We start from the raw sequence: 26053 nt of genomic DNA on the forward strand, positions 1-26053 counted from the left end.
GGACTGGACACACACATTTAGATTTCAATATATCTGAATTTAAAGTGTCATCAGTGCTTCAAATGCTGCTGGAGATATTTTATGAGTTTTTAAAAATGCTTTATTTTTTGCAGTCTACAACATACTTAGAAATAATGTGAATTAAACTGCTCAACTCAAAATAAATAATGCTAATCAAAAAGATAAGAATTGCCTCCTTATAGAAAAAATATTATATTATTTAAAATTCTTTGCATTTATGAGGAAAAAGCTTTGTTATGGGTGTGACATGAGAAATGGTCACTTTTGTGACTTTTGGTAAATCAAATATAATCGTTTGATAACATTGATAGAGACATTTTTAAATGTTTTTTCAGTAATGTAAAATACAAGCCAAAAAAAAAGGCAAAAAAAACTAGTCTTGCTATTTTGGTGAAACCTTATTTTGATGGCAAGGTTGAAATTTGCATGGAATTGATCATGCTTTTGTTTACATGACCAAATGCGGTGATCACATTAATGTCAAAACAACATTAAAAATGGTCAAAAATGCTAATTAGTTGGATATAATTTAATGGATTTTGCATCCATGCAATTGATCTAAACTACCTTGATGTCTAAATTACATCAAATTTACATCTAAAACATTGTCGTCAAAAATTTAATACAGGATTGTTTTTTACATCAATGTTAGATGTCAATTTGATGTCATTTTAACATCAACGTAGTTTACATCAATTGTAGGGATACAAAATTCTATGGTTGCCGAGAGAGCTTAACGTGCAGTTTAAGAAAGCACATGCAAATACAAAAACACCAGCAAGTTAAGAAACGATCTTCCCCAATTTGACAGCACACGTGTTGCAAATTCTCACAACACAAACAACTGAAGAAACGTGCAGCAATTGGTCACAACACAAACATTAATAAAACATGCAGAGAGTTTTATTAATGTTTGTGTTGTGTGAAATGCAACGTGTTTGCGTTGTGAGGATTTGCAGCAGGTGCGCTGTCAAACGGAAAAAGATCTTTTCGTAATTTGCAGGGGCCTCATGCATCAACGCTCCATGCGCACAGAAACTTTGCATACGCCACGTTTCACTCTCACGTTTGGATTTACTAATGATGAAATTAACGTGAGTGTGCGTTGGTCCTCTTTAACTTCATGTCTGGCGTAAGTGTATTTCTTCTGTTTGCTTTATTTCAATTGGCAACTCCTAGAAGCAATTATGTTAAGTTGCACACTACAAAGTATCGCAACAACACACGTGAAAAACATTGCTATTAATTTAAAATTGATAAAATGGGTTAATTGACACAATATATACCAATTATGTGATTTTAGAACATATAAAAGCATTTGCAAATGTATACAACCCTTAGTCTATGGCAATGGCAGTTTTGGCCTTATTAGAGGACATTGTCAATAGTCGAATCTGAAGGGAACGTGTTTTCTCTTGGAGATCTAATGTTTGATATTTTTAGGTTGCCCAAGCTAATGCACATGCGCACTTGAAAGTAACGAGATCACGACACCAACCTCATTTAAGACCAAGTTTGTGGGCATTTGAGTAGTTGCTGCTGTGATGTGCGTTTGACAGGATGGACTGTACCTCGCGTTTGTTTCATACAGATTACAAAAAATTTTGTTTTCACAGACAGATGGCTCATTTAAGTACAGATTTGAAGCTTTATGTCGATGTATTTCTTTTGTCTGTAAAGCAAGTATTCACTGAGATTCCAGTGCGTTTGTTAACCACAAAAACTAAAAGCACACGTCTGGTCTGAGCTTCTCCCCCTTCGTTCGCCATATTGACCCTTACACGTTTTCCCATTCACAACCATATGTTATATGAGTGACATGTCTTGTCTTTGATAAAAAACCTTTCTTACATTATTATATTTGTTTATGCCATTGCTTTAGTGGTCAAAAGGTGGTTTTGACATCATATTTATTAGCATTAGATGCCCACTGGGAATAGAGGTCTGCAATTTTCATCAGAAAATGTATAGCCATGGCAGTTTGATTGAACATTACAAGGTCAAAAATGTAAAAAATGAATCATGCATGCATGAACCGTCTACGATAAGATCTATAACATGCAATTAGAAAATAGATGGGGTGAAATTTCATTACATGCAGACTTTTGTGTCTTTTTGGGGCCACTATAGGTGTTTTAAGGGGCCTCTGCTTCTAAGGAATGTCCAAAAACTGTGTACAATAACAGAAGAGGGAGGAATTATGGGATGAGGAGAGACAGAACAGAGACCTGAACATTGCTCATTGAGGAGAACAGGGTAGCTGTCACTAATATTGTAGTCACTCAGCTAAAAAATGGGACGAAAAAGAAAAGAGCTTCATGTTCAGTAGACCAAAAAGATCAAAACTTGTTAGTTGACAGAAATATTGTACAGCTTTGAAAATGACATGGTCTAGGACCAATACACAGTGTGCGTCACTGTAAAGAAAGTATCATTTGCATTAAATTCAGTATGGTCTCTACGGGGTGGTGACATCCTCTTTTAAGAATAACCCTATAATTTCTTGGTGCAAATTAAATTGTTTTTCATGCACATGCATTTAAAAAAATATCCAATATTAGTTTTGGTAAAAACATGCACTCGTTTTTCATATTAATTGAAATGTAGATAAACAGCACATATGGGGTCTGTGTTTTCTTTACAAATATTGAGAACATTATATATTCTATTCCAAGACATAAAATCATTTGCCAAAAAGTAATACAATATAATCTCATATATAAGTAAATAAATAATGAGGCTATTTAAGAAATGAAATGTAATATTTATGATTTATTGGGAAATGAAAAAATGCTACTTTAATAATAATATTACAATATTATTGATGATGATGATGATTATTATTATTTTAATTATTATTATTATTAAGTAGGATATTGTTTATATTATTTATTTATTTGAAAAGTCTACTTTTATAATTTGACACATGCAAACCACTGCAGAAATATCCTAACCAACTGGCCCATGCCATATACTGTATAGATACTTCATAAATAACTGACATATGCTATGTTTTTTTGTTTTCACAAGCTTTGGAGATGTAACATTAATTCCGCTTTTAAATAATTGGTCACCTATAGCTTTCGTCATGAGCCACGGCTCTGTTCAAAATGACATCAATGTGCACTGCGAAAGGAGCACAATTGTAAACATGAAGATCGCTAAAACTGAGCTGTAAAAATACTTTGAAAGCAAATTACACCTAAGAGTGATGACTTTAATGCCTTTTAAAAATAATTCTAAGTTTAAATGTCAGAATGTTCTAAACGAATAGAGCACAGGGAGGATAACTGGGAATAGAACACAGCCAGGAACTATGTTTCTAACCACAGCTGCAGAGGTGTAGTTCCAAGCGCAGAAGTTTGCGACGCAGTTTGCGAATAATATTTATAGTATCGAGCCAGCAACCTTCTTGCTGTGAGGGGATTGTGCTACCCACTATGCTGCCCCATATTATATATTAAATATTATTTTTTTATATTACACCAGCAGTTTCAAATAGTAGCAATTAATAATAATAATAATAATATTGGCTTTACATTAAAAGTTACATTAAAATATTCACATGTACATTTGCTACAATATACAAAGCTTTTAAAAGGACTCTTTTGAGCTGTATGTGAACCTGCATTATTAAAATTACATGATTTATTGTCATAGTTACAAAAATATTTGCATTTAGTTGCTTTCTCGAATGTTTGCTGAGTCATTTGTTTTTACTTTGCAAATGAATTCAATTCTATTACATTTCTGGTAATGATCTCTCCTAATGTTCAACAGCGGAATGAATTGCACTCACCAACTCTCATGAGAAATGAATCAAACTGACTCTCTCATAAGAGATGAATCAAACCCCAAGTTGACAGTAAAAGCGTACAGTATATCAAGCTTTGTTAAAACCGCTTAACCAGGTTGGATTTGTTTGGTTTTAGTCACCCTGAATTTTACTGTACTACCCAGAGTTATTTCGACTCATTTGGCTTATGGTGTTTATAGAAGATCACAATGCCATGGTTTTGCTATGTGGTAAATAACATGTTCTGAATACCTTTTAAACTGATTTCTTGCTGTGCTTGTTTGTGATAGATTGCTTTGTGAGAACAGTATGCTAACAGTTTTTCTTGTGTCTGTGTTTGTTGTAGCTGGAGGCGAGATGTCAGTGAAGCTAAAGTTTGATTACCCAGCTGATGGCGGCATGGTTCAGCGCAGCCGCTCATTCACTGGAGTAAACACACTCGGTGGCCGGAGAAGGTAAGCAAGAGTGGTTTGTGTTTTGAGACAACGTGATGCATTTCCATGTGCGTCAGACAGCATTACTTCTACTTTTATTAAGATAAATGTCCTTAAAGCAGGGGTCAAGGAGTCTCATGGAAAGCATGACTCTTGGATGATGGAATTTATGCCATGAGGACATCTCGGGGAGGTCTAGTTTGAAAACTGAGCGCTAAACAAAACACTTGGGAGGGGCTCTGGATTATGCAATAAAGCGGTGCATGTTGTTAGTGTAATCTGAAACTATTCAAAATCTGGCATTTTTAGGAATGATAATAATGCTGAAATAAAATGTATATATAGACAAAAACATAATAATGTTACTAAAACTTCTCTAAAATCAAAGTGTAAAAGTACTAAGAAAAGCTAACAGGACATTGGCAACTACAGAAAACATATCCATAATAGTGGAAGTAAAAGTATTAATACATGTGCTTTAATCTGATTAATCTGTTTTTATAATCAAGGGCGTTTATTTGTCACATGCACTTCTATGTAGTCAAATACACTCTCATGTAGTGAAATTGGACACCCCCCCCCCCCCCCCCCACCCAAACATAAAAACCACACTTCAGGAAAAGACAGGTCAATGGGAAGTAGCATTTAGAAAAAGAAAGTAAGATACATTTGGGCAGGGCTGGAGTGGGACTTCTTTTCAGCCCTGTAGTTTCAAGCCTTAGACCAGCCTACCTCAGTTCGCGACTGACTGTATTAAAATAAGGTCATTTCCAATTGAGTTTCTAATGACACGATCGCGTCTTTTTCAAGGAAACAGCTGCTTTAGAACTTCAAAGTTTTTTCATAAATATGAGAACATTAAAGGGTAGCTAAATCTCCAACACTATTCTTTAGAACATCACAATGTCCTTTCCTGCAATATTTGAATATATATTCTGTGCAAAATTCTTTATAGGTACCCAGTCCTATGTTACGGTGGTCAAACAAAAAATAAAAATAAAATATGTACACCTATATAAGTAACCCAAACAGTATTATATGTCTTAATACTAAAAATGAAAACAAAAAAACTACTACGGTGAGGCAGGGCTCGAAATTAACCTTTTTGCTTGGTAGCACTGGTGCTCCTAACTTTAAAAATGTAGGCGCATCAGCCAAAATTTTGTTGCACCCACCAATTATGAGCACCGTTACTACACGTTTTATACAAATATTTATTGCATTTGAAATCAACTCTAATCAAACTAACAAGCAAAAAAATATATGCAAGCGTGAGGAAAATATGTCTCAACGAAATCCTGTAATCACACGAAAATACATTTTTATAACACAACTGAGTGAGCAAAAGATACACGGACTGCTCGCCGGCCCTGCACGCACTGCTTGACATGAATGAATCTGTTTACGATATAACTGTGCTGTTCTCTGTCTGATTTTGCAGTGATGCTTTTGATATATACCCTATTATACCTTATTATATGCATACGTCATGTTAATAGCAATACCGGTCTTTTCATGAGTAGCGATATAAGTTTACTCAGTGCAAGCCCGTTTGCGATAGTATATGTGGTGTTAAATTTTACAAATATCTGCCACTTGCATAGCGGACAGCATCTGGAGATTATATGAAGGATTAAACTGAAGCTCGCGACTCGCGTGCTAGATGTGGCAAACAGTTACCTGAAAATTACATCCCACAGACTTTTCATAGCGGACTTAAAGCCACTGGAAGTCTTCTATCCACTCTTTGAAAAGTGTAGATGGTGGATTAACATTCAGCACATGGTCACTAGTAAGTAAGTTTCTAAAACAAAATCTGTCAGTGTTATCTTCTTTCTCATCTTCAGCGCTTTACAATTTTTCGCGACTGCTGAGAGTGCTAACATCTAGGGACACCGTCCCTCGCGGCCAATCCGGGCATTTGGGGAGAGCAAGTCGAAAAAAAACTCCCTCCAACATTGCCCTTGAATTAGGGCAGTGTGAGATCAGGGAGAAAAAAAGCTCCAGCAGTCAAGCACATAAACACATAGACATAACAACATTATATAACATGTGACTGGGTTATGTACTTTTATGCTTATTTGAGTATTGATTTGTTAATTTACAATTAAATTTACTCACATTCTCAATCAGCTAGAATGAAAGCAGTTTTTATATTTAAAAAATCATTTTAAGGTCAGTAATATTAGCCCCTTTAAGCTATACATTATATTCGATTGTCTCCCGAACAATCCATCGTTTTACAATGATTGGCCTAATTACACTAATTAACTTGGTTAAACCTTTATATTGACCTTTAAGCTGAATACTCAGGGCTCGCACAAGTTTTAATCCTTGATAGTCCTCGGGCAGGCACTCTGCAGTTTTTGGTAGCCCAGAAATAAAGTGAATTAGCCCAAATAGAAAATACATTATTTATTAAATTAAAACAAAAACATATATTTACAAAAAACAACAAAAAAGTGTGTATATTCAAGTTATAGGTTATATGTTTATTTTCAAAATAACCAAAATATTATTTAACATTTTTATTTGATTAATATTTATTTAGGGAGATATAAATATTATATATTATATTATTGAGGGAGATATATCAAAATATCTGTATCTGTGTTCAACAAAAAAACAAACAAACAAAAAAACTAAAACTTGACTAGTATCTTGAAAAATATCTAGTCAAATATGATGTACTGTCATCATGACAAAGAGAACAGCAAACATTTACTAGTTTAAAAATGTGTTGAAGTCTCATTTCCTTTAAACAAAAATTGGGGGAAAACATACATGCGGGCTAATAATTTAGGAGGGCTAAGAAATCTGACATCAACTTCATATCTTTTTTGATTGCTTATAGTTTGAATTCACCATTTTACGCAAATCAAAACCTAAATAAGCAACCTTTATTATGTAACAGGAGTTACAGTTATTTCAAGGAGCAAAGGTCCCGAGAGGATGCACGGTTCAGATTCAAGTCCTAGCATCCTCTGTGAGCAGTGTGACGGCTTACATAAGCAAACACAGCTGTGTGTGTGTCTGTGTATGCGCGCAAATTTTCATTTTTTGTCACAATAACACTACATTCCTGCATTCACATCCAAGTAAAAGACTGAACCTAAATGATTTCAGACAAAGCTCAATACAGCTTCAGAGGCGTATCTGCCTGCTTCTAATTTGTAAACTCTGTCTTCATGGCTAAAGTTTCTCAAAACTGCATTGTGAGAAAATGCTTCTTAAGCATTTCAGCTTCAGATTAATCCCCACTGTCTGCTTTGATCCTGTTAAGATCTACATTTTCAAAGAAACATTTTGACTATCTTTTTGTAAAGTAAATAAATGAGTTGGGGTGACACGGTAGCTCAGTGGTTAGCACTGACGCCTCACAGCCTCTGTTTTCGAGGACTCAAACATTCATGTACAGAAATTAGGCATGGGATGATAACCATTTTCAAGTTTTACCATTTTGGAAAGTCAAGGTTTTAAGGCAAGGCAAGTTTATTTATATAGCACATTTCGTACACAGTGGCAATTCAAAGTGCTTTACATAAACAGGAATAAAAGAGACAAATATAAGAAAATAAAAACAAATAATAATTATTTTAAAAAACAGGTTATAAAAGAATGAAAAAGAAACGAAAGGCACAATAGTGCGATCTGTGGGAAGTAGCACAATGCTCATTCAGTAAAGGCACAGCTAAACAGTTGTGTTTTCGATCTTGATTTGAATGTGCCTAATGTTGGAGCACATCTGATCATTTCTGGAAGCTGATTCAAGCAGCGAGGGGCATAGTAGCTGAAAGCTGATTCACCCTGCTTTGACTGAACTCTTGGAATTTTTAGTTTATATGATCCTAAAGGTCTGAGTGATCTGTTGAGAGGGTGCTCGCTGCAGAGCCATTTGTGGAGAGGTGAGCTCCAGAGAGGGGGAGCATGAGCTGTCGCTCCTCCTCCTGTAAGCTGTTTTAATGCGTACACCAACCCCACCCCTAACCCTACCCCCAGTGACATCACTCGTAGAAGAAGTGCAAAAAAGGTGGAGCTCAAGCTTAAGCTCCCCCTCTCTGGAGCTCACCTCTCCTCAAATGGCTCTGCAGCGAGCACCACTTGGATCTGTTGGGTTTGTATTCAGTGAGCATATCTGTAATGTATTTAGGTCCTAGGTCATTTAGTGATTTATAGACCAGTAATAATACTTTAAAATCTATTCTGAATGTAATTGGGAGCCCGTGTAAAGACTTGAGGACAGGTGTGATGTGCTCTGATTTTCTGGTTCTGGTCAGAATCCTGGCCGCAGCGTTCTGGATGAGCTGCAATTGTCTGACTGTGTTTTTAGGAAGGGCAGTGAGGAGGTAATCCACCCTGCTGCTGACAAAAGCATGAACAAGTTTCTCTAAGTCCTCCCTGTAAATAAAGCATCTAATTCTTGCAATGCTTCTGAGATGATAGTACACTGATTAACTGCTTTGACATAACTGTTGAAACTCAGATCTGACTCCAGAGATACGCAATAAGTTCAGTTTTCTCTTTGTTTAACTGAAGAAAGTTTTGGCACATCCATGTGTAAATTTCATCAATGCACTGGCAGAGGGTGTCAATGGCGCTGTAGTCATTAGGCAGTAAGGCTAAGTAGATCTGAGTGTCATCAGCATAGCTGTGGTAGGAAATTTGGTTGATACAGTATATGTAAGGAGAGCAGTATCTCCAGCAGATAAGATGTCTTAAGATGACATTTTAAATTGTAAAGAAATCTGTGTTTTTAAAACTGATGAAGACAGAAGTCAAAGATTTATTTCAATTATTTAACCCGACATGTTTACTTCTCCAAAATATTTTATGTTTTTAAAAAGAAATATATTGTGTTCAAAAGGGGAAAAAAGTTTTTGTTTTTTACCCAGACATTAAAACAAAGAACTTATTTTAGAGCAGTAATCACAAAGCCGTGAAACTGTAATTTATTTATTTTTTATACAAAGTCATCAGAACATCAGAATTTTATACCGGCCCAAGTAAAACAGAAATTAAAATATCTGATGTAAAATAACACTGTATCTTCACTGTATAAATAAACTCAATCTTTATTGAAGTGCCAAACTTTTTAATTACTTGTGTCCAAATGCTTTAAATTCACTTGACATCCTGCAATGTGACTATTGCAGATTCACACATTGCGATATTAATGCTGAAATAATTTATTGTGCAGCTCTACTCTGACATAAATCAATACCTCTGTATGTATTGGTAATAATTGTGTCCATTGTGCACTGAATGACCTCATGTTTTAGCACAGTTGTCAATGATGGAGGCAGGAAGGAATAAACTGAAGTGAGAGCCAGAGCTTGTGTTTTTAGTGACCCTCAGAGCAGCCCTGAGGAATGAGAGAAACGATTGTTTACATTGCAGAGTCATGGAGTTTGTTATGCCGTGTAGGCTTTCGCTGTCAGAACACGGCCGAAATATGTCGGTTATAATGTGGAGGTAGCTCAAATAGGATGTGAGGATTAAATTCAGAATATAAAAACATATACTACTGTTCAGAAGTTTGTAATTGCTAAAACAAATGTTGGTTTTGGAAAGAAAGGGATATCGCCGTTGACCAAAGGTGTTTCTAATTTATCAAAAATACTTTCAAAAGAATTATTAATGTTCCAAATGATTATTATAATTATTATTATAGTTTGAAGTACCCGCAATCTGATCTTGGGAACCACTGTTTTCAGGAGCCATTACTTTACAAAAACAATGTTTTAGGAAATGATACTGTACTAATGTGCAAAACGGGTACTCGAGAATCTGATCTCATTCTCTTGGCCAGACTGCATTGACATGTATTACATATTAAATATATTTGTACGGGTTGCGCAGTGGGTAGCACTTTCTCCTCAAAGCAAGAAAGTCACTAATTCGAGTCACGGCTAAGTCAGTTGGGATTTCTGTGTGGAGTTTGCATGTTCTCCTTGTGTTCGCGTGGGTTTCTTCTTGCTCCGGTTTTCCCCACAAGTCTAAAGACGTGCTATAGGTGAATTGGGTAAGCTAAATTGTGCGTAGTGTATGAGTGTGAATGAGAGTGTTTCCCAGTGATAGGTTGTCGCCACTAGCTTGCATGGTTTGGGATCTGTAGAGTTGCGAATCGATGGATTTGCTCTTCAGTGTTTGGACTCTCAGTAGTGATTATTAAACCACACTGAACTGAGCTAAACTGAACTTAAACTCTGAAAACTGAACTACACTGTTTTAATGTACTATGATCTTTTATGTGAAGCTGCTTTGACACAATCTACATTGTAAAAGTGCTATGCAAATAAAGGGGAATTAAATTGAAATGAATTAAATTGAATTAAATTGTGGCTGGAAGGGCATCCACTGTGTAAAACACATGTTGGACAAGTTGGCGGTTTATTCTGCTGTGGCTACCCCAGATGAATTAGGGATTAAGCTATAAAGAAAAAGAACTAATTAATTAATTAGTTAAAATATTTACATATTTGTAATTCCAGTGGTTGGAAATTTTTTTAATGGGAATTAAATCCAAATGTGAACTTGTTTGTCATGCATGTAATTTATTTATGGATACTGTATATTGCCATACATCGAATTTTTATATGGGAGCTGAATACTTGTTACTTATGGAAATGGGTCTTGTTTCAGATTTTGAATTGTCGAGTACTTGTTCAGTTTTAAGGGCTCAGAAATGTTCGAAGGAATTATTTTTTTATATTAATTATTCTGTACTTTTAAAGGAAACTTTTATAAGTTTCTAAAATACAGTTAAATATTGAATTATTGTTGTTATTATTATTGAATTGATTGAAATTGAGGTTCGAGCCTCGGCTGGGTCAGTTGGCGTTTCTGTGTGGAGTTTGCATGTTTCCCCTGCGTTCGCGTGGGTTTCCTCCGGGTGCTCCGGTTTCCCCCACAGTCTAAAGTCATGCGGTACAGGTGAATTGGGTAGGCTAAATTGTCTGTAGTGTATAAGCGTGTATGGATGTTTCCCAAAAATGGGTTTCAGCTGGAAGGGCATCCGCTGTGTAGAGACATATGCTGGATAAGTTGGTGGTTCATTGCGCTGTGGCGACCCCAGATTAATAAAGGGACCAAGCCCAAAAGAAAATAAAAAAATGAATGATTGAAAATGAAAAATAGTGCCATATGTAATATCATTTATTATTTGATTACAAAAATCAGGGTTCATACGATCATGAAAAACCTGGAAAAGTCATCAACTTTGACATGGCATTTTTCAGGCCTGGAAAAGTTTTTGAAAAACAGAAAAACCCACAAAGTTTTGAAAAAGTCAAGGAAAACGAATATTGGTATACTTGAATATAGGTTAGTTGTCTTGACTTATTCTGTCCTTGGCCAATAACATACTCTCACATTATTAATGTGGTGTAAGCATTATCTAAATTAATTTTACATGGGTGTAAATGTAAATATAAATTAAAACAAAATAGATTGGTGCGTGTTTTACGATATGCTGCAATAAATTTGAACATGCATCGTTTTTCTTTTACCATGCATATGTAGACATTGCATGAAACATTAAGTCATGAAAATTTACTTAAGTCTTGGAAAAATCATGGAAAAGTCATGGAATTTTAGTAGTAAAAAAAGTGTATCAACCCTGAAAAATGTGTATATATAAAAAAAATTATTATAAATATAATAAAAATATATCACAACTGAAATATTTACGTTTACATTTAGATTTATATACGATTAGTACTAAATATACGTTTGAATATATATTTAAATATTTAATATATTTAATATTTAAATTCATACATTTATAGATAAATATTTTCATGTATATATCTATGTGTGTGTGCAAATGTATGCACACAGGATGCTTTTATTTTGGATCTGGTTAATTGTGATTTATTCTTTTGACAGCTCTGGAATAGATGGATGAGTAGAAAGATTTGGATTTGAAAAGTAAACCTTCTGTATCATACATGTCTGTACTTATGCTCAGTTGTATGTGTTCTTGCTAAATAAAAGATGCCATTTGTAGCATTTTTTATACCAAACATGTGGACAATAGTGTAAATAACTCCACTTTTGCTCCAACTTCTGATTCTCTCTGCAGACTTTCCTCAGCACGTAGCTCTCTCCGCTCAAAAGCTGTCACAGGAAAATCTCCCAGAATTCCCTCTAATAGTCGGGCAGGCAGCAGCGTCTGGGGACAACAGCCTGAGCAGGTGGACAGAATCTTCCAGGCTTTGAGGAAGGGACTCAAGTATGCACATTATTCATCATAGAATGGATTGGCATGCATTAGTAGGCCGCACACTGTGGTAGTTAATGACATCTCCTCTCATTCAGGGACTACCTGGAAAGCCATCAAACAGAGCTGGACTTTCTGTCATCCCAGCAGAGAGACACAAAGAGGAATTCCAGACTGGTGAGACTTTGTAATGAGTATAACTTCAAGTTTATACTTACTTATAATATTCAATAGAGGACAAGCTTTTCTTTTAGTGCTGCTTTTCATCTCTTCCCTGAAAAGAAGTAAATTTTTAATACTTTGATTGTTCATAATCAAGATTTTATTTTATTTTATTTTTGTTTTTGAATACATTTATTTTATTTATTTTTTAATGTTATTTAATTACATTTTATCTTTGCTTTATCTTGTTAAGTTTTTTTTTGGTTTTATTTTATTTTAGTCTTTATTTATTTTAAAATATAAAGTTTTATTTTGTTTTTATATAATCATATTTTAGTTTTTTAATTGTATTTTTTATTTAAAACTATATATTTTTAATATACATTTATATAATTACATTGTATTTATTTTAAATTTAGTTTAATTACACTTTATTTGAGCTTTGTTTTGTTTTGTTTTATTTTTATTCTTTTTATTTTATTCTTTTTTCTTTTATTTTTAAAAAAAGTCAGTTTTTTTATTTAATTTAATTTATATAATTGTTTTTTATAAATTTTTTATTAATTTATTTTTAAATTGTATTTTATTTAGCTTTTTATTTAAATTTGTATAATTATTATTATTATTTTTTAATTAATTACATTTTATTTGTGCTTTATTTTGTTTTGTTATATTTTTGTTTCAATTTAATTAATTTCATTACATTTTATTTTTTCATTTATTTAATTACATTTTAATTTATTTGTGTTTTTGTTTTGTTTAATTTTATTTACTTTTTAATTATTTAATTTAATTTTCATTTTATATTATTGTTAAAGTAATAAATAATTACTAATAAATATTTTAAATCCTAACAATGTTTTTCTTTCCTCAGGCTTTTTTCTATGACTTAGAAAAGGTAAGTAATCATTCATACATTCAAATATTCATTCACTTTTTCAGATTTTTATTTATTTGTTTGATTTACCATTTGTACGGTATAGTTTATTTAAAAATGAAAAAAAAATACAATTCTGTTATGTTTTTTTTTTTAACAACAGGAGATACGAGCCTTAGAAAGATACATACGGCGTCTAGAGTTTCAAATTAGTAAGGTAACACAACCTAATCACAATGAATAATACTCATTCTGTCAGCACCGGTTTGATCGGTTAAGAATCGTCCTGTATCATATGGATGTCAACAGGTTGAAGAGCTGTACGAGTCCTATTGTATTCAGTGGCGGCTGTGTCAGGGGGCTTTGAACATGAAGAGAGCATTTTCTCTGTCTCCGTCTTCACGACAGTCTAGAGAGAGTCTACTGGAGCTCAACCGCAACCACAGACACAGCCTGGAGGTACAGTCTGTCTTGGATGGCATACATGCACAACAAACTATAAGTAAGCCATTTGTATGGTTATGTTTTTCCAAAAGGCATAAACACTGTGGCTCGGTGGCTCTTTCAAAACATCCCAGCCCACCCAACACAGCAACATTGCCTTAGCCACAAGTTTCCTTTGTTAACGAATGATATTTAGCAGAACACACAGATTGAAAAGACCCATTTTTTTCAGTTCAAACATTTTACTTATGCAATGATCAACTCTACCTGCAGGACATGAGTGCAATGGAGGCAGAACTGGAAATCTTATTGGGAGAGCTACATGTTAAAATGAAAGGTAAACAGCAGTGCACGTATGCTAAAATGTGAGTTTTGGAGGAACATTTGTGTTGTTTGTTCCTCATTTTTCTTTCTATTTTTCTGAGGCAGGGTTAATAGGCTTTGCTCGGCTCTGCCCTGGCGATCAGTATGAGGTGAGGAGGTTTAATTCAACATTCATTTTCTAGAACAATTATTATTGTAGTGCATTTAAAGGAACAGTTTGCCATAATTCACATTTACTCACTCTTTTGACTGACTATGCTTTGTGAAACGCAAATGCAGACGGTAGCAGAATATTACTTGCAAAATAGGGGTTAAAAATTAAAATTTGACTGATTGTATTAAGAAATACAGACTTTTTTTATACATCAAGTTGTCTACAATATTAGCTTTTAATATGCAAGAGTCAGTTTTTAATTTAAATATGCACTCTTTCATATGAATTTGTTTGTTAAATATGCAAATGAACCATTATTAAATTAAATATGCACTTTTTTATCAAGTTGTTTAAAATGTTAGGTTTAAATATGCAAGTGAGTCATTATTAAATTAAATATGCACTTCTATATGAATTTGTCTAATATGTTATATTTAAATATGCAAATGAATCATTATTAAATTAAATATGCGCTCCTCTGTCATATGAATTTGTCTAATACTTTAAATATGCAAATAAGCCATTTTTTCAAGTTTATAAAATGTTATATTTAAATATGTAAATAAGCCATTAATTAATTTAATAGACACTCCTTTTTACATCAAGTTGTCTAAGATGTTAGGTTTAAAAATGCAAATGAGTCATTAAATTGAACTCTTTTTGCATTAAATTGAAATCTTTTTGCATTAAATTAAACTCTTTTTGCCCTCTTTTTTTCATATAAATTTGTCTAATGTTAAATATGCAAATGAGCCATTTTTATTTAATATATACTATCTTTATAAGAAGTTGTCTAATGTTGTTGTAATATGCAAGTGAGTCATTATTAAATTAAATATGCACTTTTTTATCAAGTTGTCTAAAATGTTAAGTAAAATATGCAAATTGAGCCATTATTAAATTAAATATGCACTCTTCGTCCATATGACTTTGTCTAATACGTTATTTAGGTATGCAAATGAGTCATTTTATTTAATATACTATTTTTATAAGAAGTTGTCTTATGTTGTTGTAATATGCAAATGAGCCATTAATACATTAAATATGCACTTTTTATCAACTTGTCTAAAATGTTAGGTTAAAATATGCAAATTAGCCATTATTAAATTAAATATGCACTAATTTATCAAGTTGTCTAAAATGTTAGGTTTAAATAAGTCATTGTTTAATTAAATACGCACTCATTTGCATACATTTCCAGCTTGAAAACCTGAACTTTAAGTATAATTGGTATGTAAGAACTGCTGAAGTGGAGATTTTCGGCACGGTGCAGAAAGAAAAATACTATTTTTGAAAAGATAGCCTCTAAAAAATGTATCGTTATTAAAATCTAAATACAAAACAGTGATAAGCTTAAAGGTGCATTTTTTTAAATGCTTTTTTTCCATTAGACTAAAAAAAATAACATTATGAATTGCCATAAAGTCTGAAATTGACAGGTGCTTGAAAAAAACATGTTTTTGACATTAGTGTGCTGTTTTAAAGTGATTTAAGATGGACACTGATGCTTTGCCAAAATGTTAAAACAAAGTACCTTAAATATATTTGACAAAGTAAGAATGTCTAGTTTGAAACAGCATGAGGGGCTTTTTTTTCTTTTTTTTTTTTTTACATTAAATTAGATGTGATGCATTTGATAACAAGACTCACTGTTCTCTCAGTATATGAAACATATAATACAAACAATAAGCATGGTGTATTAAAATATTAGGCAGAAATGACATATTTCTCCAGCTATTCAGATTTCATTTTTAAGGCCAGGTTTCCAATGACTTCATGCTGTAGGAATGCGGTCACAGGAGTCATCAGACGACTCATGCAAGAGACCACTCATTTGCACAAGGGTCTTTCAGACACTATTGGATAGTTTTTTTAGGCTTGTTCCTATTACTGTTGGTGGAAGTACCCACTTTTTTGCCATAGTAGCACTGCAGGAGTGATTTAGTTTAAATAGGACTAAAGTAGCTTTTACTTCAAAGTCGTGTCGTAAATGCCTGTCGTATGAAACAGTGGTACATTATTAATAATCATATTAAAGGCATATTCGTTTGAAGACACAATTATTTGCTCTTCTGTGAAATTTACAATTTTTTTTTTATTATTTTCCAAGTGAAGTTTAAAGGAGCAATAAAATCTTTTGCAGTTTTTCCTATTGTATTTTTCCTATGGAGAAAGTCTGATTTCTTTTAATTTGACTGGAAAATATTTAAAAACCGTTAAGGTCAATGTTATTAAAATATGATTTTAACTTCTGATTAGTTAAGGAGTTTTTGCAGTGTACAAACACATTATATGTGCCCCACTATACACACAGCTTTTATACACTTGTGCGCTTAAACCAGTGGTTCCCAACCTTTTTTTGCCTGAGACCCCTTTTCCCCTGGAAAATATTGTAAGGCCCCCCTCCACATTTAATGATATTATCGCTCATGTAAGTTTGCAGTAATGATGACAAAAAATGTTGTTTTCAAACAAATGGTGTGTCTATTACTATATCTAGATATGTTTATGCACAAACAATAGCCCAATGTAAAAATATAAAAACAAAACATTAGTAGACCATTTGTAACTGAAAAAACGTAAGCCTTTGGCCGCTAATTTGGCCCTTTCAAAAATCAGTATTTACACAGGTGTATAAGGGAAAACAATTATATAGGCTATTACAATTTAATACTTGCATGTTATTTGTAATGCTTCTCAATTAGGGTGAGGTTTCATGCCATTTTGGAATGAAACCTCCAATAGAACTACAGCATATTATAAGTCTGTAAAATAAACTATTAAAAGTGCAGATGATTGGGATAATAAGTGTTGTATTGTCATCTTTTAGGTTGTATCTCAGCTTTAATACGCTTTTTAAATAACTAAATAAAAAATAAAGCAGCTGCTTGCCATCGCAAAAGTAATGAGATCCAATGGACGACCGATCACTTTCATTCCAAAATGGCGGAATCCAGGGCTGTTGCTGGGTGCTGCTGTTGCAATGGAACGTTCTATTGAGTGTTGCCTCTTGGTCATTCTAAGCTCTTTGTCACCGCGGAGGGGTCAACTCTTGACAATCGACAATTTTCAAGTTTCGTTGGTCAACATTGTCACTCTGATACAAGTTTTATTTATGGAGAAAATTACAAAGCACTGCAGTGTTTGTGTGATCTGTGTTTGTCTGAGAAAACTGGTCTTACCAAAATGTGAATATTCCATACAAGCTGAAGCTGATCGGTCAGTTCTTGTCACGTAACTTGCGGTGCGGTTCTTGTAGGCGCAAGCTGAGCACCTCCATTGGAAACAGGCAACAAACTCCTGCAAACTCTAGAAATACGCAATATGTGAACGGCCCCTAATAAGCCTGCTGTCATTTGCGATCTCCATTAGTTGGTCTTCTTCCACAGAAAGGGTGGATTCACCTGATTTGTTGACAAATGAGTTGCGAATCCATATTTTGGCAGTTCGTTGTTCCTTCACTGGGCCTTGTCCCCTTAGCAAAAAACTCTCTGAAGACGTCTGTTTCTTGCTAATTTTGCTGCATGTGGGTTAAATTTTGGGTGCTCAAGTGAGCAAGGTCACTTTTCTAAATAAAAAACTTTTCAAAATAAAAGATCGTTTAGACTCGGATAATAAATATAACGGAAGTAATTAATGATTTCTTGTACAGCCAGGTACCAAATAATCTATGGAGTTAGTTTTACTAAACAGAAATTCAAACCAGGCAGCTTTTAATGGTTTCCAAATTAGTGAAATAAACCATCAAACTCCCATATAGTACCAGTCATGACTGAAGGCGCCATAATCACTTGCGTGGGAGAAGTTTGCTTGCACAATCCAAAATAAATTAAATAATTCAACCACAGCACCTGATAGCTCCCCCCTTCAGCTACGCGAGCAAAGCTGCGACAGTTGAGTGCATGAAGTGCGTCCACCATGTTTATAGTTTGTTTACCTTTTTGCAGAGTTTGTAGTTATAATCGATTTCACATACAATTCGGAATGACCATCTAGGAACCTTCAGCGTACTCTTTTCAACATATTATGGTTTGGAACAGACTCATTTTATTTTCGAATACTTCTTAGGTTGGATAGTATGCAAATTGGCACGCAGCTTTATTTGTAATGATTCAATAAGTGCATCATCCAGGTATTTAATGTGGACTTATTTCTTTTCAAATTTTTTGTATGAATGCACTATGAATTTATACTACAAAATGTCATAGAATAGTGCACAAGTATGCATTTTGAACATTTATATCGACTGTCTCGTTGTTTAGGTGTTAATCCGACTAGGCCGACAGCGATGGAGAATAAGAGGCAGAATCCAGACAGATGACCGACAGATGTGGGATGAAGAGGAGATGGTTTTCCTTCCTCACATTCATGGAAACTTTGAGATTAAGGTCAGCTTGTCTATACACACACACACATACACACACACATACACACACACACACACACACCTGTGCAAACACCACTCTTTGCCGAGGTCACCTATCGGGGCTGTGATGACAGAAACGTCCAGGCCTTTTGTCCATATACTATTTGTTGGATTGAAATAGATTGTCATGACACTAGAAACCGCCTACAGACTCATGAGACACAACGATAGAGATGTTTAACAGACAGTCTGAAGCTTTTTGACCAGTGGGAAAAAAGCTTATGAAAGAAATGATTGTCTGAAATTGATTCCATCCCTGAAAATATTGACAATATGAACAAACTGGTTCAGATGAAAATGATTAATTCCCATTTTTTTGCTCTCTTTAATAATTATTCAAAATCAGCTCTCGAATATAGAATTTCAAATTGGTGGCACTTTGTCTGACGTGATTAATTTCCTAAGTGTTTGGATTTAAAATTAGTTTTAAACACTTTCTACCCTTTTTACAAGAAGTAGGATAAGTCATTGGTGTTTCCAGAGTGTGTCTGTAAAGTTTCAGCTTAAAATACCCATCGGATCTTTTATTATACCCTGCTGAAAATGTCAATTTGTAGCTTTTTGTAGCATGTGCCATGAAATGCAAATGAGCAGGTTCGCTCAACCACCAATCTGACTTGTGTCTGTACCTCCTGCGTCATGTCAGATAAACAGCAGTCAGTGACAGAGACAGACACAAATGAAGCAGAGATCCAGTTTCTGAGTCAAAAATACCACAGTAAGACTAAACCAGGAATTTTCCCAATGGTTATTTTATGTATTTGTTTTGGAGTTTTTTCAGCAAAGGCCAAAACAAAGTTTGCAGTACACACACAGACACACATTTAACTTTGCACTGTTTTTGCACATCTACTTGAGGCAAATGTGACAGGATACAAGTTAGTAGATGCTACTACTGTATATAGATATCCATTATGTTACTGTACAAAATAAACCTGATTTGACTTCCAGGACTTTTGTTGTGTGATTGAAGCATCCTGGTTTATAGGTGTATTAAATCTATGCAGCTTAGGGGATTCCAGTGTAGGAATAAATTACAGTTTTAACCCAAAGAATGACCAGTCTGTCAGATGAAGAATACACAGATCCTCATGTGTCTTTCTTTCACCAGCGTTTATGAATTACATGGAGGTTTTACTGTCTTTTCTTTATGAAATCATGCACTGTTTTAGAAAGGTTTAAACAAGTAAAACTCATTTTTGAGGTGCAGCTGATCACAGAGAGTTGAAACAGATTTTTTAATGCCAGTTTCTTTGCAAATCCTGTTTTGTAGACTTGATTATACACGTTACTTTGGAAACATGTTAATGCATGGCTGTTGACCAATTCAGTGGGCGGGCAAAACCACGCTGCTACATCATGTTGTGGTGGGCCTCAAAATCGCTGGGATTTGGATCCTATTTAAACGTCAGCAGATTAAAAAAAGAGACTTATGTTTTTATCACTTCCATATGACTGTGGACACACTATACCTACACACAGTTCTGCCCAAACAGCTTCCAAAAGTTGATTTTGCATGATGAGAGCCCTTCAAGCCATACTGCATTAGCACAGAATTAGTATCACCTGGGGCCTCTAGTAATTTATAGTAATTACAGAGGATATACAGTTGAAGTCAGAATTATTAGCCCCCCTTTGATTTGTTTTTATAAATATTTCCCAAATTATGTTTAACAGAGCAAGGGAATTTTCACAGTATGTCTAATAATACTTTTTCTTAGGAAAAGTCTTATTTGTTTTATTTCTGCTAGAATAAAAGCAGTTTTAAATTTTTAAAACTGCTTTTAGGGGCAAAATTTAGCCCTTTTAAGGAAATGTTTTTTTCGACCGTCTACAAAACAAACGATTGATATACAATAACTTGCCTAATTACCCCAACCTACCTAGTTAACCTATTTAAGCCTTTAAATGTCACTAAGTTGTGTAGAAGTGCTCTGAAAAATATCTAGTCAAATATTATTTACTGTCATCATGACAAAGATTAAATCAATCAGTTATTAGAGATGAGTTATTAAAACTATTTTGTTGAAAAATGTGTTGAAAAAAGTCTTCTCTCCGTTAAACAGAAGTTAGGGGGAAAAAAATAATAGCAGGGCTAATATTTCTGACTTCAACTGTATGTGTACTTAATTCTGTGTGAGTTGGCCTATTGCTAATATGTAATTTGTAAAGTGTTAATTTTGCTGCAAATTGCTTAGCATATTTTGCCAAATACCAAGATCCTGTGATAAAACTGGTCCTGTAGGAATCAGCATCTTTGTAATTTTTCTGGATTGTATGTCATATTTTTATTTTAGCCTTTTAACTTTAACTGTGTTGAGAGTGTTTTGGTAGTATTGTGGCTGCAAAGTCATCATTACGCTGTACTCTACAACCATATTGTTTGCAGAAAGAAAGAGAAGAGTAAAAACAAAGAGAGTAAAAACCAAAATAAATATTATATGGAGATGTTTAGCATGTAAATTAGCGTCATTCAGAAGAAACAATCTTTTGTTTCTGTTACATAGCATTATGTTCATGCATAATTCTTTAAAAAATCTATTTAGGACTATGGAGGGCACCATTGTTTTAGCTATACAGTACTTGATGTTAGTTGGTTGCAGAAGTAAGTTGACAAACACCATCATATTTATTTAACATCTAGTTTGCTTTTCTTGTCTCTGCCATTTCTCTGTGCAGATTTCACTCTGTATCCAGGGGCATGTAGGCTCTTTGTGTTGGATTTTATTTTTTTTGTTGCCCTTTAACTGGAAATTACAACCAAAAATGGCACAATGTGACAATTCTAAACTGAGATGCAGTAAAAATAGCAATGGGCAGCACTGTTATTTTAGCCTAACATTTGAAATAATGGTGCCCCTATAGCCGAAAATGATTGTGTATGGGTTTTTTATGTAAAAATGTAATGTTTTTTTACTACATATTTCGGTAAAATGCATCATTTACATTATATTACAGTTTAAGCCATACACGTATTCCCTTTAAAGAGGCAGTATTGCCATTTTAGCAATTTTTTGTGCACTCTTAATATTTCATAACATTTACAGAACCCCATGAGATATTTTTAAACCCCTTCAGAGACTCATGGTACTCTCTGTGGTCTCTGTTCTGTAGGTAACAGAGGTCAAGGGCTTGAGCTCAATCCTGGTCGGGATGGTGACGTGCAGGAGTGCGGATTTTTTCACAGCACGGCCACAGATGATGGTTGTGGACATAACAGAACTGGGAACCATCAAGCTGCAGCTAGAGGTGGTTTGGAAGTAAGTGCACACGTGGGGTGTTTACAAGAAAATGGCTACAGAGGCTGCTGTGTATTTGAAAATAGTGCATTCAACTTTTTTTAAATATGCAATTTAGCATAATAAAATAATTGTTTAAGGATCATGTGATACTGAAGACTGATACAGAAGACATGAATTTCATTAAAGAAATAAACTGCAATTATTATATATATTTTCTTATTTAAAAATAAAGTTGTTATAGTATTGGTGAGCATAAATAATGTAATGTCGATGGTCAAAATGTTGAGTGAATATCAATTTAGAGTTTAGGCAGGGTTATTAAAGGGTTTAATGTGTTTTTCATGGGTCTTTTTGGCCCCGTTTACACTGTCAGGTCTTGATGCCCAATTCCGATTTGTTGCCTTTATCTGATTTTTTTGCCTGTTTGTTTACACGTTATTTTTAATTGTGACACAATTCCAATTCATGTGTTTACACTTGCCATACAATTAACGATGTTGTGCACGCATAAAGGCGGGTTCTAGCAACTTTGCCACACTAGCCATTAGCCACGATGGAAGAAATTGTCTTGTTTTTAACTCTGCGAAATATGCGAACTGTAGTATAAGCAGTGAATGGTTTAGTCCAGATTTACCCCCACAAAGTTTATGTAATGGTATGGCCCTGATGTGTGTGTGAGTGTGTGAGTGTGAGTGTGTGTGTGTGTGTGTGTGGTTGGGATGTAGCCTTTGCCTGTATGCGCACTGGTGTTGGAGAGAATAGTTGTTCTATGTATTGACCTTATTCTCCACAGACGAGCGGGCGCTGCCATTTGAATCTTTTTGGCACGAGACTTCCGGTCTCATTCACTTCCATTCATTTTCAGACATTAAAAACTGCTCGTTTCGCTGTTTGATGTTGCAAACTGATATTTCCTTCTTATATTATTCTACTTGGTCTGTATAGTCATGCAAACATTTGTTTGTAGAACAAGTAGTTTGACCGTTTTTTGCCGTTTATTATTCCTTGTCATTTCTCCCATAGGCGACTGAAACGGAAGTTCTAAGACAATCGCGAAAACAGGCGCACTTCCGCATTTTAGAATAAGGTCAAAAGCCCGCAGTGCATGTATTAATAGCGACAAAAAGCAAACGTTACAACACAAAGTTTGCCCGACTTTAAAACGATTTTGAGGCGGAGGAGGTGGGAAAGGGCCATCATCGCAGCTTGCCCTTATGGTTTATATGCTTGATGTCATCCACTATTCAGAGGATTTTGTGGGTAGGAGAGAGATCTTAGGTCTGGTGGGAGCAAATTGTGGCGACTGACCACTTTCCTCCATGTTTTCTCTGTTACTGTTGTTTACCGCGTTGGTATCTCCACACACGCTCTTCCTTCTACATCTTTAAACCGTGGAGAAGCACCACATTGTCGCAAGTTTAATGATGTACAGAACGGAAAGCCTCAATAAATCTGATCTGCCTGTTTACATGACAGTCGCATTGTCACATATCCGATCTATATCTGATTTATTTCCACATATGAAGAAGGCCTGAAATCGATCTCTGAATATCTGAATGCATGCGGTTTTTGTTGTGTTTACACGGACATAGAACAGATCTGATCTGTGTCACATATGAGCAAAAATCGGAATTGGGTCACATTTAACTGGCAGTCTAAACGGGGCCTTTGTCGTTTTTGCCGCTTGACTTGGCTTGGAGAGACTATTTTATGTCTCTGATGCACTCAAGGCAAAGTTTTTTTTTCATTATTTGTTTAGAAATAATAAGCAGCTTGAACACATGAGCATTCATAAGTATAAACTTAAAGGCACATAACTTTTTTACATTTTTTTTTTATTTTACTTTTCGAACTTTCTCATTTCAGCCACAATTTGACAAGTGTCTGTAAATTAAGACCAGGCTTAAATGTATGCACTAAAGCATTGATGATCGGTCATCATTTAAATTAACCATGCCATTTTCATGTCTCTGTTCATAAAGTGGGGGGCGACACTTAAGCGGTTAATTTAAACACAAGCAGCTCTTCAGTGTTTGGTCTTACACTCCAATGTCTGACAGTGACAGACTAAACAAAGGGAAATAACGAGATGATTTCAAGTCAAAGAAGGCGGAGCTTTAGAGCCACACCTGCCATTTATTTACTCACCAACAACCAATGGTAATTCATCTTTTTAGCAAGCAGTTTCAAACTTCTGAAAAAACTCTAAATTGAACAAAATTCTGCCTTAATTTTACTTCAGAGCTTCAGATTTTAATAGTTAAAGCTCAGATTCAATGGCAGTCAGCACATTTTGTAAGTGGTTTCATTTCATAGCATTTGGATTTCATAAACATATCGAGAAGAGTTAAAAGAGTGCTATTTGCAGCATATTTTAGACTGTCTTTTCATGCAACTGAGTAGACTAGACACACTCACACAAACACACACCCCCTGTAAATGTGGCTAACACGCACCAGCTGTGGAGGAGCAGCTGACTGCTGAGAGATGGAGAAACAGTTCATCTCTACACCATCCTTCTCTCTCTCTCACACACACGCACAAATACGCTGATCACATTACACTTTACAAAGTCCAGGTGGAAAAGATTTTCCATAGGCTTTTTTTGTAAACCCGCGCTGCTAAATTAAACACATCTCGCAGCCTGTTCACCATCTCTGCACTTTAGTATGACTTTCTGTGTGTCTGTGCATGCATGTCTGTGTGTGTGTTTGTGCATGCGTGTTAGTTCACTGCCGTCGCCTCATTTCCTCTGGTTCTGCTTAGTCTCAGTTAGCAGTGTCAGTCTTTATCAAGCGGTGATGACAAACACACTGCCACTCCACACATCATTGAACCTGAGCGAGTACTATTCACACTACTTTGAACCTTTTTTTATTTTTGAGTAAAATGTCTGCAAGGTTATGTAAGATACTGCATGGATGATAACAAAGGAAAATCATGTGAATGCTGTAATAGGATTTCAATAACGATTTACTATGCAAATAATGCAGTAAGAATGATCAAAATTGACATATATATATATATATATATATATATATATATATATATATATATATATATATATATATATATATATATATATATATATATATATATATATTGACTTATTTCTAAATAAAATACATTTACAAAGCCAAAAATGTTTGGGTCAATTAGATTTTTTTTGTGAAATAAATAAATAAAATAAATAAATAAAATTAAATATTTATTTAATTATTTATTTATTTATTTTATTTTTATTTATGATATATTTTTGATATATATATATATATATATATATATATATATATATTCATTCATTCATTCATTCATTCATTCATTTTCTTGTCGGCTTAGTCCCTCTATTAATCTGGGGTCACCACAGTGGAATGAACCGCCAACTTGTCCAGCAAGTTTTTACGCAGCGGATGCCCTCCCAGCCCTTCTGAGAAAAAAGAAATAATAAAAAAAAAAAATATATATACATATATATATATATATATATATATATATATATATATATATATATATATATATATATATATATATTTTTTTTTTTTTTTTTTTTTTTTTTTTGTTATTAAAAAGCTACAAATTTATAACCTAAAGTTTCACATTTTTCAGTGTCACATGATCCTTCAATAATTCTAATATTCTGAATTGCTGCTTGTTCTGTTCTTTGTTCTAGTTCTGTTAAATATTTGTTTTCAAAACATTCAGGATCTTCTTTCTTTAAAAAAAAAAGCAGAACATCATTTTAAGAAATGTCATGCAAAATTTTTTCCATTCCAAAAAAACTTCTTATTATTACTCTTATTGAAAACTGTATTTCAGCACAGTTTTATTGCAAACCATTATGCATCCTTTTTGAATACTATAATACAACATGTTTTGTATTTTATAAAAAAAAAAGCTAATTTAAAAGCAAAACATTAAAAGAATGCATCTTAAAAAGCATTTTGGTGGTTTA

General features: G+C 34.1%; 1 protein-coding gene across 7 annotated transcripts in view; it reads left to right on the forward strand.

The window, feature by feature from the left end:
• ripor3 (RIPOR family member 3) overlaps positions 1-26053 on the forward strand; it is an 84350-nt gene that overhangs the window by 34265 nt on the left and 24032 nt on the right. For 6 of the 7 annotated variants that reach the window (XR_015492765.1, XR_015492766.1, XM_087255546.1 and 3 more), the window contains 10 exon segments: positions 4164-4272; positions 12335-12484; positions 12571-12649; positions 13509-13532; positions 13675-13728; positions 13821-13970; positions 14229-14292; positions 14385-14428; positions 18696-18821; positions 21974-22119. Coding sequence is in view for 5 of the 7 variants with exons in the window: in XM_087255545.1 (XP_087111671.1) it covers positions 4164-4272; positions 12335-12484; positions 12571-12649; positions 13509-13532; positions 13675-13728; positions 13821-13970; positions 14229-14292; positions 14385-14428; positions 18696-18821; positions 21974-22119 (946 nt within the window). In the remaining 2 variants the exon portion in view is untranslated. 7 annotated transcript variants of the gene reach the window in all.

Source organism: Danio rerio, chromosome 6 (assembly GCF_052040795.2).
Source record: "Danio rerio strain M-AB ecotype USA chromosome 6, GRCz13ab, whole genome shotgun sequence".
Lineage (NCBI taxonomy): Eukaryota > Metazoa > Chordata > Actinopteri > Cypriniformes > Danionidae > Danio > Danio rerio.